Source organism: Xyrauchen texanus, chromosome 43 (genome assembly GCF_025860055.1).
Source record: "Xyrauchen texanus isolate HMW12.3.18 chromosome 43, RBS_HiC_50CHRs, whole genome shotgun sequence".
Lineage (NCBI taxonomy): Eukaryota > Metazoa > Chordata > Actinopteri > Cypriniformes > Catostomidae > Xyrauchen > Xyrauchen texanus.
This window is the reverse complement of record NC_068318.1, coordinates 23,292,250-23,305,151: the sequence shown is the minus strand read 5'-3', so window position 1 is coordinate 23,305,151 and position 12,902 is coordinate 23,292,250. Positions and strand designations below refer to the sequence as shown.

Sequence of the window (12,902 nt, the reverse complement as noted above, 5' to 3'; positions counted from 1 at the left end):
ATGTCACACTGTGGTATACATTTGCATCTGATCGCCTCCACAGAAACACATGGACACCTACTTTACCCCCACAGTAGCTGTGAGCAGTGAGATGGCAAGGAGGGAGCAGGTCAGTCAAGAGCAGAGAGCCAATCATAACAGTGGCCGTTTACTGTCAAGTCTTAAATGAGAAGCAGCACCATACCCAAACGTTTCTAGCAGACTGCCAGAATGAGGGTGGAAAATGATCGTGTTTTACAAATATATGTTTTTGTGCAAAAATGTTCTAAACTTTTTTAGGCTCAATGTAAAAATTCATGCATGTCATGCATAACAGTTTTCACTGTAAAAACTATTTGTCCACAGTGTACAATAAAATGAATGCATCTTTTTTTACATTACAGTAATGTACACATTTTATGCATACACACAGCTCTTTGGCTCTGGGGTCAAAAGTCTCATTGGTGTTATGTAAAAGCACTCTTGGGTAATAATCCTATCATGTAAAGTGAATGATCAAGATAGGTTGTTAGAAGAAAGGAGGAGAGAAGCAGATCGAGACATGGTGTCAGACTTTGACCTCAGAGTGGAGATTCTTGTGCTGTGCTGATCCCACGGCGTCACACCAGTTTTTGGTGTCCTCTTCGGGTCTTATTCAGCCATGAAGATTCATTTTGCTCCGGCTGATGTGCCTCTGGATAGGAGGCTTCAGACTGCTTCTGTTCTGCAGTGGGTCTTCTGTTTCCTAGGCCTAGGTAAGTGCATGTTCTTGTATTAGTCTTGACCTTTTTGTCAAGCCATCAGGAGTTGCCCTTGAATAAGATCTAATAAAAGCCTTTGTTTCTTCAATATATTACAACAGAGATTATTGCTTCCCAAAAGTCTGAACATGCATTTCAGTGGAGAACTGCCTGTAATTTAGTATGACTTTGAAGTTCCTCTGCATATTTATATTCCTCTGCATATTTATACTCAATACTCAATATTATCACTTTACCATCATGCATAAAGTGCTGTTGTTTTAAGAAAACAATCAAAGCATTAAAGATATTCTGCATTTGGGACTTCAGTTCCATAAGCTGCGCAGTATGCTAATGATTAATTGGTCCATTGGCTCTCATGCTTGATACTGCACGCAATTTAAAGACGATAAAAGGCAGGCATAAAAGTATAGCAATCACAAAGATAATGCTCACGTTAAATGAATACTTGTAGTATGTTGTTGAGGAGATAACCTCATGCAATAGCCTCTATCTTAAAAAGACAATGATGTTTGATCAAGCAACACTAGAAAAAAAGAGTTCAATCAAATGCATTTTGTCAGTGATTTCTCAAATGTGACTGATAGTGAATGGTTGTGTGGTGCAGGCCTTGATCAAAGGACCAAAACAGGTCAAAGTCTCCAGATAAAAACTCTAACTCAGTGTTTCTCTCTGTCTGTGGCATAATTGCAGAGAGTCTGTAGAATAACTTAAAGAAATGCATAATATATCTGATTTGTGTGTGTGTGTGTTATTTCTATGTCATTTCTCAGCCCCCTGCTGTATTGTATTGTTCCTCTACCTGCTATTCACCCGTTTCTGGATCATCTGTGTGCTGTATGCCATCTGGTGGTACATCGATTGGGACACACCTTCACAAGGAGGTAGAAAAGTGCCCCTACTATGTCGAATGCGCTTATGGGAGTACATGAGAGATTATTTCCCCATAAAGGTGAATGGCCAGAACAAAACACAACACAACACACACACACACACACACACACACACACACACACACACACACACACACACACACACACACACACACACATACAGATCTTATGATAATTTCTATCCCCCAACCATAAACCTAACCCTCAGAAACTTTTTAGCATTTTTATATTTTCAAAAAACAAACAAACAAATAAAAAAACACAGTTTATTATGTTTATAAGCCATTTCCCTCACGGGGACTGCTGGCTGGTCCCTACAAGGTAGGGTTTTCTCAGCTTTTACTATCCTTGTGGGTACATTTGGTCATGTGGTATTTTCCCATATTGTTATGGAAATTAATGAGAAAGGCCACATTTGGTTGTAATCCTTATGTGACATAAAAAAATAATACTTCTTTTTCAGAAAGATTGACTTTTATGAGTGGCCAGACCTATTGAAGTATGTATACTGACACTATTGTCAGAGTCATTTTGACATTCATCTGTGGTATCGGCATTTCTGATTTTGTCACCTCCTGCCATTGTACCGGCATTCCCACCAAAATCTGACCATTTGAATCTGAGAGTTAGGGTTTAATTTGCAGCCTTATTATAAGTTTATCTAAAACATAGTATGACATTACTGTAACACTGTCAACCAATATCCCCTTGAGTCTGTCTTCGTTAATAATAATTTACCAAAGGAAACCAACACATTATTGTTGGGGGGCACTAAATCCCGGTTCCATACAAGGGTCATGGTCGTGGACAAAAATAACCTTCCAAATCAAAACAACTCTAATAGTTTATTTATTAATGGGATTGTTGTAGGTTTGGAAAATTGTTAGCAAAAGGCTATCTGTCTGCTTTTTTATTTAAGTAGGTTTTTGTTTCATGTGCTTTGTGTGAATCATGAGATCTCAACCATTTGCTTCCAATTGCAATTTTGCTCTTTGTTTTTCTAAGGAAATTCCCGATTTGCCAATGCACCATACAATTATGTGTTTTCCCAGGCTTTTGAAAGAGACAGTGGACACAACATATGACTTAATGCGTCATTATATTAAAACGCCATTGCTGTAACTAAACAGAGCATTTGTATTCAGAGTGAAAAATTGATTCAGATGAAAACTTTCTCCAACAACCGGTGCAAATTTTCCCCATTACATCCTTAAACAACCTTTTCATGTGAAAGCAGAGCTCAGTGCTTTTCAAGCAGCAAAACCCTTGCTCATACACTTGGATTTATGAGGGAACATTTTCGCCGTGCCACAAAACATGCTGGGAATCTTTCATTTGAATTAAAAAAAAAATTCTGGGTTATCAAAAACGCACTTCCATAAGAGCCAAAATATTGCATACCAATAAACAAAGTATCAGATCTTGGAAAACATGGCATAAGCATGAATTTAGGATTGCACTACCACACACAACTTCTCTTACATCACTCACCTATAGAGAGGCAACAATATAAATGTATAAATATAAGTAAAGTCGATTTTGATTGGCTTGCTGAAGGAAAGCTAATGATTCACTCACACTGCCTTGTAGCCTACTGTACCTCCCTTTTCATTTCTTTTTTCTTTTTAGAGAACAGCTATTTTGTTTTTCTTGGAAAAACTGTTGGAGATAATTTTCTAATTTTGATTCCAAGAACTTGCTTTGATAATGCAAGAATTGATAATGTTAATCCAGGACTACAATACCTCAAACACCAACCAGGCATTGGTCTGTTTTGGCTGTGACTGTTTTGTGTTGTTGGTAAATTGTGTTAAAACTCTATTGAACTAATCTACTGTCTAAGACCTATTTTAAGGTGTCAGTTTTACAGTTTTCCCATGGTCATGGAAAACCTGGAAATATAAGGGAATTTTAAAATGGTAATTTCCTGGAAAAGTCATGGAAATGTCAATAGTGAATATATTTTTATTCTAATTTTGCTCTGCTCTTAAATGTTTCAATGACTAGATGTAGTAATTTGTGAGTGCTTGTGAAGAGTACAAATTGAAATCTCAGTTTTTTGTGTCTTATTGGAGACATTTGTTTACTTATGACAATAATACAATAATAATTGTTTAGATATTTAAATGTTAATTCCAAAAACTGGTAAGTGAAATGCAAATAACCTCATAAAGGGCTGTATTGCACATGAACTACACATGGTCACTGACATGATCCTGCACTTTTTGCAAGGATCATGTACTGCAAGGAACTCTCACTCATCAAAATACAAATTAATGCATTCTTGAAGTTATTTGAATTACTGGACTCCTCTGACATTTTTAGCTGGTGAAGACAGCAGATCTGGACCCTAGGCAGAACTATGTGCTGGGTTTTCATCCCCATGGTATTCTCGTGGCTGGTGCATTCACTAATTTCTGCACAGAAGCGACAGGCTTCAGTAAACTCTTTCCTGGGCTGAAGAGCAACCTTCTCATGCTGCCTCTCTGGTTCAGAGCCCCCTTCTTCAGAGACTATATTATGTGTGCAGGTCAGTAGCTTGCCTGATCACTGAATAAAAGTCCATATTTATTTGATACGTGACAATAACAATAAGATGATTTTTACTGTCGAAATTAACATACTCTGATGTAAAGTCCCCCGAAACATTTTAAAGGTGAAATTATTATGCTAATTTTCCACTAAATTCACACACACACAAAAAAAAAGTGCAAAGAGAAAAACATAAAACATTATAATTTAATAATTTTATTTATGTATAGTTAAATTGTAATTAATATAATTATTATTTCATTTTTTGTATGTTCAGCATGTGTAATTGTGAATGTCTAAACATTAATAAACTTAATAATTAATTAATCTAAACTTAATTATGTTTTGGCAATGTAAAACTGAGCTATTGTAAAATGGCTATTCTAATAAGGTTTGCACAACTGTTGTTGGAACTGTTCTAAGTTTTATAAATGTGTCCGTTTTGTGTGTGTGTGTGTGTGTGTGTGTGTGTGTGTGTGTGTGTGTGTGTGTGTCAGGCCTGGTTCCATCAGACAAGGAGAGTGCCAAGTATCTGCTCCAGCGAAAAGGGGGTGGGAACGCTGTGGTCATTGCAGTTGGAGGAGCCCCTGAGGCTTTGGATGCCCGTCCTGGTGACTGCACTGTTCACTTGGCCAATAAGAAGGGCTTTATTAAACTTGCACTAGAGAATGGGTAAGCAGCAGCTTTTTCCTGATCAGTTAATATTATTAGAGGTTATCAGACCAACATATTTCTATTTCTATTTTGCCACATTGGGTCATTCTGAAATACAGGTTTGTGCAACTTGCAGTTGTAAGTAATAGCACTCAACTGATGAAAGACTTTGTGACCCAAGCTATGGAGTTGGATTGAGTAAAATATTGGTAAATGGCAAAAATTTCCATTAATTTACAGACAAATTTTGGGAGGGGCATGTTCATTTAATCTGGCCAATCACAACACTAGAGTAAGCATAAATAAACCGCTGATTGCCTCACCGTTGAGACAATTCTTCCAGCATCCCTCCTCCACCCTAACTCTACATTTTGTCTATTTACTAGACTCAAATGTACGCGGGCATGTTCGGAGCTCGGGTTGAGTCTCGATCTCGAGTCCTCCACTGTGTACAGCAAGCAAAATCCATAAACTTTTACCACTATTGAAGGATTACATTAACATGAGAACTACTGAATCAATTTATAGTATAGTGTTTCACACCAGCATTATTTGTAATTATAACACGGCTTTTTAGAATACAGTATATCCTTCTGATTGGTCAATCACAGCATTCTGTGGTCAAATACTTTTGTGTAATGACCTCTAAACTGTATAGAGTAACTGACCATTGTCCCAGGCAACCGATTTCATACTTTGCTCTGCTAAAAATCATTATATTTCATCTCTATTTATTCATTTACTTAACAGGGTTTCAGGGTTTTGATTATCCTGTCAGAGTTTGTTTTGCAATAAGGACAGGCTGTCTGTACATGATCCATTTTATTTTCCTTCTTTTCTGTATGTATTACTGTTTTAAGGGAGACCAAGTGTTTTGTTTCAAATCTATGTTTTTCATTGTCCCTCCAGAGCCCATTTGGTTCCTATATATTCTTTTGGAGAGAACGAGGTATTTGACCAGGTGGAAAATCCTCGTGGCACCTGGTTACGATCTATCCAAGAGCACCTACAGAGCTTCATGGGTGTTTCTTTGCCCCTTTTCCATGCACGTGGAGTTTTCCAGTACAGTTTTGGCCTAATGCCCTACAGAAAGCCCATCAACACTGTTGGTAAGTTCAATCACAAGTCAAAGATTAGCAGTATTAGGTCAAAATTGAAAATTCTCTCATCAATTTCTCACACTCATGCAATCTCAGATGTATAAAATTTTCTTTCTTCTGAAGAACACAAACAAAGATTTTTAGAAGAATATATCAGCTCTGTAGGTCCATATAATTCAAGTGAAAATCAATGGTAATCAATGTCATCTGAACCAATCCAGTCGGTTTTAGGTGAGAACAGACCAAAATGTAATGACTTTTCCCACTATAAATCTTGACTGCAGTCTGCTTGGCGATAATGATTTCAAGTGTAATTGAGTTTGAAATCATGATTGTGCATAGAGTTCGCTCTGGCAAGATGCACAGTGAAAAAAGAGTTATATTTTGGTCTGTTCTCACCCAAAACCAATGTCTTGTGAAGCGATCTTTTGATTGCTTCACAAGACATTGATTAAACTACTGGAGTCTTATGCCTATGTCGGCTTTTTGCCGCTTCAAATGTCTAGCTACAATTCACTTGCATTGAAATTACCAACAGAGCTTAGATATTCTTCTTAAAGTCTTTTTTCGTGTTCTGCTGAAGAAGTAAAGTCATACACATCTGGGATAGCATGAGGGTGAGTAAATGATTTGAGTGAATTTTTATTTTTGGGTGAACTTTGCCTTTAAGTGTAAATCAAGGCTGTATTGTAATATTTACACACTTATTATTTGCCAATACCGCACCATAAAAGTGGAAATCTCCAACTGTTAACGCTTTTCTACTGGATCTAATCCTTAAAATTTGTTTTGTTTGTGTAACCTTGTTGCATGTATTCTTGTTAATTCAGTGATATTAATATTTTTGACTTTAAAAAATATATATTTTTGGTGAAAAATAATCCCATTAAATTCACATATTTCACAACACATTACTATAAATAATCTCACAAAATTCAAGAAATCACTTACTTTTAAAAATAATAACCATTTAGTTACTAGCCATAAATACAGTACCCAAAACTTTCCCACCTCTGTCACCTGGTTTTCTTAGCCATTTACAGGTAAATGCTTTAATGTAGCAATGCACACGCCTTATCTGTAACCACTTTTAGCCTACTGTAGCTGGTCCAAAGCCACATGGTTCAAGCACGGTATTTGCTTTTTAGCAATCCTAGAGACATGTCAGACCTTCATATCAACAAACGTGAGGTGAATCGTTTGCAAGGACTCTCAGATTAGAGGCTGCCAATGACAAGTTATCAGAGTAACTGGGTAGTGTCCAACGAATACACAGATGGCAGATGATTTGCATCAAAACCTCTTATTGCCCTTAGCTTTTTAGAAAGCAAATTTCATCAATGTGTTATATGTGATGCTAATTTATGAATGTATTCTGTTTAGGTATTTACATATCATTTGAAGTGTTTTGCCTTTGTCTGCCTTTTTCAAGTGGGTCGGCCAATCAAGGTAGAGAAAAATGAGAAACCCACAGCAGAAGATTTGAACACTCTTCACCAGCTCTATATGGATGAACTCACTCGCCTCTTTGAGGAACACAAAGGAAATTATGGAATACCTGAAGACTCTCACTTGGTGTACCTCTGAGCTGACAGCATCACTTAAGCAACTCTGAGAGTGTGTATGTGTATGCGTGCGAGTGTTTGCATGTGTGTGTGTGTGTGTGTGAGTGAGAGAGAGAGAGAGAGAGAGAGAGAGAGAGAGAGAGAATGTGTGTAAGTACATTTTGGGCCCTATTTTAAGAACACTAGCACTAAGTGCAGCACTATGCTCAAATTCAAACGTACAAAGACAATGGGCTTGGCCATTACATTTTGGTATTTTCGTGCAAGCATGCACTATGCCTAGGCGCAAGTGAGTTTGGTGAAATTGTGCTCGCAAAGTGCTAAAAGGCTGGGTTAAGTGCAATTCAATTCTGAGGTTCTTCTCCGGTTATTGCACTATCTTCTTCCTATTTTGCAGGCCATTCCCTGTCAAGCACCAGCAATAGAAACAAAGTAAGCACATTCATAAGAAGCTGGTTGTTTAAATGGATTGTATGCAATGAAATAGAAGAAAATAAATATGGACTTACGTTCTTTAGAGCATTAACTGCAGTCTTGTTGAATGTCAGGCATATTTCAGACAGTGACATGTTCCTTTTGTATGAATCGAAAATGTGGTTATTGTCAAAAATTTGGATGTAGGCTCTTTAAATTATAGAGAAATGTAAGTATTATGTAAGTATTATTATTCATATTGATCAAGAGACACACAAATCATGGATGATTTTATTGTAATAGTGATTGCATTAGCCTTCCAGGTTAGGCTATGGATCGAGGAATCTGTTTATTTGTTTGTTTGTTGCAGGCACTTTACTTCTACTGGGTCAATTTTGCTTAAATTGTCTTTTTTTAAATTACACTCTCCAACTTCTTTCACTGGCCTCTTTTGCAGTGACTTACAAATCACACTACGACAACAGGTGGAAAATTACTAACACAAATTAGATCATAAATACTCTTGTAAATATAAACTCAAAAATAATAAACATTATTGAAGAATAAACCCTGACCTCTAGAAGGTTGAACACAAATCTCATAAAATGTAGTTTCATAAAACAGCTACAAAAGTCATGGTCAAGGACATAATTTGATGTTCCACTATACTTTCATAGTTTGTACATGAACGTTATTGCCATCTGCTGGTGGAATATTCCAACTGTAATCGCAGGAACTGATTTTAGACATTGAGCTGAAATCAGACCTGGTTTTGAAACTTCTCAAGCCCAAAGTATACTTCGGACCCAAAGTATAAAGGACGCGTGATGCAAATCTCATCATTATCAGAGTGCATGAGCACTGAACGCATGCAGCCAGATTTTTCTAACCACGTGTCTTTGAATGCGCAAAATAAGCATGCACCTAGAATTATTTGCACAAAATTGTGGATCCACAAGGAGGCAATTCTCACATTTCAGCCATTGCTATCACACAGAAATGCTAGAAGAAGACAAAACCAACCACATTAGATATACACGTCTAGAACACTTGTGTGAGGAGGTCAGGAGATAACTGCATTTGTATAACTCGAGTCTGAAGGACTATAAAGACATCTTTATGGGACTAAACTCCTGAGAAATAGTCCAGTGTATCATACAGTCATAGCACGCATGCGCCAACCGCCTAAGTAGATGCGCACAGTCAGATGGAGTATGCTTTCACAGGCTCGCGTTTGACAGTACGCAGACGCTGAGCATTCGCATCAAAATCAAAGTATACTTTGGCTTTAGAGCAATTACCTACTTCTCAGGAAAATTGCAAATTGCTTTTTGCGCCACTTTATTAACATACAATACACCCACAGTTTGCGTGCATCCACCCACAGATAGCGTAAACACTCCCACCCACACCCACTTGCGCTTTGCACTGGCACGAAAAAACTTAGTGCATGGTCAGTGCGTGTAGTGCTGCACTTAGACTGGCTATGAAAATAGAGCCCTTTGTCTGTTTGTAATGTTAATGCTGACCATTCCTCATAAATTAAACTTTACTGTAAAAACCATTGTTTGGATGAGATATTGATTGTAATTTACTGCAGATCTTCCTTCCACATGTGCTAGTTTCTACTGTATATGTTTTAACAGACCTCAGAACTCTGAATAAATGTACTACTAATAAATAGTTTACTACTAATCTTGGCCTGTCTGATTGATTTAGGATTGGAATACAGTCACTGAAGTTTCTTAATTTAATCCCAAAAGATGGTTGCATCACTCAGGAGGATTTGTGTTGTGTAAAAGTCATTACAACATGAAGTAATACAAAGTTAAGATGGAACTCATTCATCTGATGGTGTAAAAACTGAATGACTGATGTTTTTTTCTGATGCCAGCTAGATTTTAGAAAGCTGTTCTCAAAAGGATTGAGTCAAGTCAGAGAGGACAAATTTCTTCACAACCAGGATGACCACACACACATGCACATACACGCAATGGCCAGAGGCTGCCCAGATGTCCACAAAGGTCAAATCAGGCTTGGACTGTTTCACTTGAACAGAAAGACATGTCGAGAGAGTAGGCAAGGGGCAAATATTACAAAGTGGGGGAAGGAGACAAGCGGAGGTCAGCATTGCACAATGGCTGTAAAAGGAAAAGTTCAACAAAAAAAATGCAAATTCAGTCATCTTTTACTCTGTCATTTCAAACCTGTATGGCTCTCCTTTTCCTGTGGAACCCAAAAAGGAGAAAATTAGCTAAATATTCAATCTACTCTCTTCTATTCAATGAAAGTGGATGAGGGTGGGGGCTATCAAGATCCCAAAAGGATCAAAGATTTTCAGTGAATAAAATCTTAAATTTCTGCCTCTCCCTCATACAAAGCTCCATACAGTATGCATTCAGAAAACTTGGAATAGTGCACAAGTCATATGGACTTCTCTTATGTTACTTTAACGGTGCCCTTTTGTCTTTTTTGGTGCTTGACAGGCTCAGTCCCCATATACTTTCATTGTATAGGAAAGGGCAGCCTGAACATTTTACTCAACTTCTGCTTCTTTATTCCTTTAAAATCTAGAAAGCATAAATCATTACACTGGTCTTTTGCTGTGTCACACATTCAATAAAGTACAGATATGAAATGTGTGAGAATAAAGGCTCTTCAGTAACTGAATAAAATAGAAGAGAGTCTGATATGTGAATGGTGAATAGATGGAAGGTGAGGGCTGTTTCACTAACCTGGGAGCTTCAGGTCTTGAATCAGCAGCACCCAAGGTGGCAGGTTGGACAAACATTGAGTAATATGACTCATGCCCTGTGATTACACACTGAGGGTCAATTTAAAGGCCCAGGGCATTGGACTGAGAAAAGTTTTACGAAGGATCCACCTCCTCTCCTTGGCCTAAGGAGTAGGTTGTCCCATAGTTCCTATCTGGTGCATTGCGATTCAAACATAGGTCACAGGTCTTCTCTCTTCGGTTATTGGACTGCAGGGAAAATGCTGTCTTTGAGTCTACAAAGCAAATGTATGCACTGGAAAAAATGAAAACAATGTGCTTTATGAGGTGACTTCTAAATTAACTGGTTTCTATTTAGGTCAAAATATTAATTAACAGCCCAAAATCAACCTGACTACATTAGGTTACGCCAATGTTTAGGGGTTTAATTCAGGTAGAAATAGCTCCTTAAGGTAACAGTTGCAGGCTACCACTTTTTTATATAAGTAGAATTTATTTCTAACACAAGGACATGCTGTAAAATTATGTTACTGTATAGATTACTCACAGTATTGGAACAATACACAGCTCACTGTTGTGCAAGTTGATAGTTGCCGGTTTGCGGTTTCATAAAAAAAAAAAATGTAGCTGCTATCTTTGTGTTGATATTTGTATGCACATTGGTGTGTGTGTGTGTGTGTGTGTGTGTGTGTGTGTGTGTATGTGTGAGGAGGGGTCCATGTACAGTATGTATACAGTATTTGCATGTGCTAGAATTTGGATGTGCATAGAACCTGTTATGATCATCCCTTTGGTGTTCAAGAAATAAAATTGTGTAACATTGTTTCACAGTTATTTTATTTAGGTACTGCAAATATCATTATGGGTCTCCCATAACACAAATGTGATACTTTGTGAATGTTTTATTGACATTTTCTTAATTTATATTGGAAAAATACTGCAAAATAAAGCATTAACAGAGAAATAAGTGGTCTTATATTCTAGCCAGTGATAATAGACTTAATAACAACATTAATAAATAGTGTGTATTATAATCTGAGTTGCCTTACATTACCATGATGTTTATATTTTCCTTTTGTCATTTGGCAGATGCTTTCATACAAAGCAACTGATGTTGTGCACGTTTACTGTCAGATTTAAAAACAAAATTATAAATAATTGAATCATTACAAATGTTACATTTTGACATGATAAAATTTTACAGTAACATTATATATTAAATATGTAGAACAAAGTATCAAAGTACGAGTAGACCAAATGTTTTGTACATTCTTTATCATTGCAACAACACCTTATATCTATACACTTGACACCAGTGGGTAAAACATGGAATGTGTGGATGATTATTGCATTTCAAGGAACAAAAACAAAATCTACTCACTAGTACAGTTCTGTTATTTCAACTGTTGATAAAAGATAAAAAAAGAAGAAAAACAATATTACAAATACACACAACTTGTTTAATGCTTCTATTTTTATTTGATATTGGGATTATGATTTGAGACAAATAATGATGTTACATTATGAGAAGTCAATCAGTGTGAATCAATTAATGCCAACAAACAGGAATGTGTCTAATACAGAACAAGATTAATTGCCAGCTGATCTCAGCCAAATGAACTTTTGATATCGATACTCTACAAATTACTGTGAGTTTGTGCAATACTGTCTAGACTGAAATCATTTCCCCATCCCAGTTTGATGACTGGCACTCAATACCCAGTTAAAAAATCATCAGCAGCTTTTACCTGCAGTGATGATTTTTTTTTTTTAGATAAATAAAGAATAGAATTCTCATTAAAATTCCAAAGTATGAAATCATTTTTAAGATTTTAAAACATATTCATATTTATATTTGTGTCCTTTTCAGGTTAATCAGAACACTGGAGATGTTAAAATGGTGTATGTATTAATGGTGACCCGAAAGCAACTCCAGACCGGACAGACAGTGATAAAGGGAGGGTGCGCTTTCTGCTGTCTGAGTGGTGAACACTGGCAAGAGGAACTGGGCATTGAAGGTCATGGGCTGTAGCAATACTTTGGCCTTGATGTTATAAAATATTGGTAGATCATGAAACAGCTAATGTCTCTAACGGACATTCTTTCTAAGAGGCTGGTTAACCCTTAAATGCATACCTCTGGTATTAGTGACCCGGGACCTCTTTCCACCCCCTGTACCTCATCCATTAAAGCTTAGCCCACACCTATTTACTAAATTGCAATATATATATATATATATATATATATATATATATATATATATATATACA

General features: G+C 36.8%; 1 protein-coding gene across 1 annotated transcript; it reads left to right on the top strand.

Annotated features, from left to right (window-relative positions):
- Positions 1 to 598: 598 nt before the first annotated feature.
- LOC127636231 (2-acylglycerol O-acyltransferase 2-A-like) lies at positions 599 to 7,891 on the top strand. Its single transcript, XM_052116670.1, has 6 exons — positions 599 to 734; positions 1,514 to 1,692; positions 3,959 to 4,163; positions 4,663 to 4,837; positions 5,729 to 5,928; positions 7,352 to 7,891. The coding sequence occupies exons 1-6, from the start codon at positions 641 to 643 to the stop codon at positions 7,504 to 7,506; spliced, it is 1,008 nt and encodes a 335-aa protein (XP_051972630.1). The 5' UTR covers positions 599 to 640; the 3' UTR covers positions 7,507 to 7,891.
- Positions 7,892 to 12,902: the final 5,011 nt, after the last annotated feature.

What these genes read in the sequence shown, in the direction of transcription:
- LOC127636231 (XM_052116670.1), top strand. Translation starts at nt 641, where the DNA reads ATGAAGATTCATTTTGCTCCGGCTGATGTGCCTCTGGATAGGAGGCTT. An exon ending in AGACTATATTATGTGTGCAG is followed by an intron (nt 4,164 to 4,662) that starts GTCAGTAGCTTG and finishes TGTGTGTGTCAG; the next exon opens with GCCTGGTTCCATCAGACAAG. An exon ending in AAACTTGCACTAGAGAATGG is followed by an intron (nt 4,838 to 5,728) that starts GTAAGCAGCAGC and finishes TTGTCCCTCCAG; the next exon opens with AGCCCATTTGGTTCCTATAT.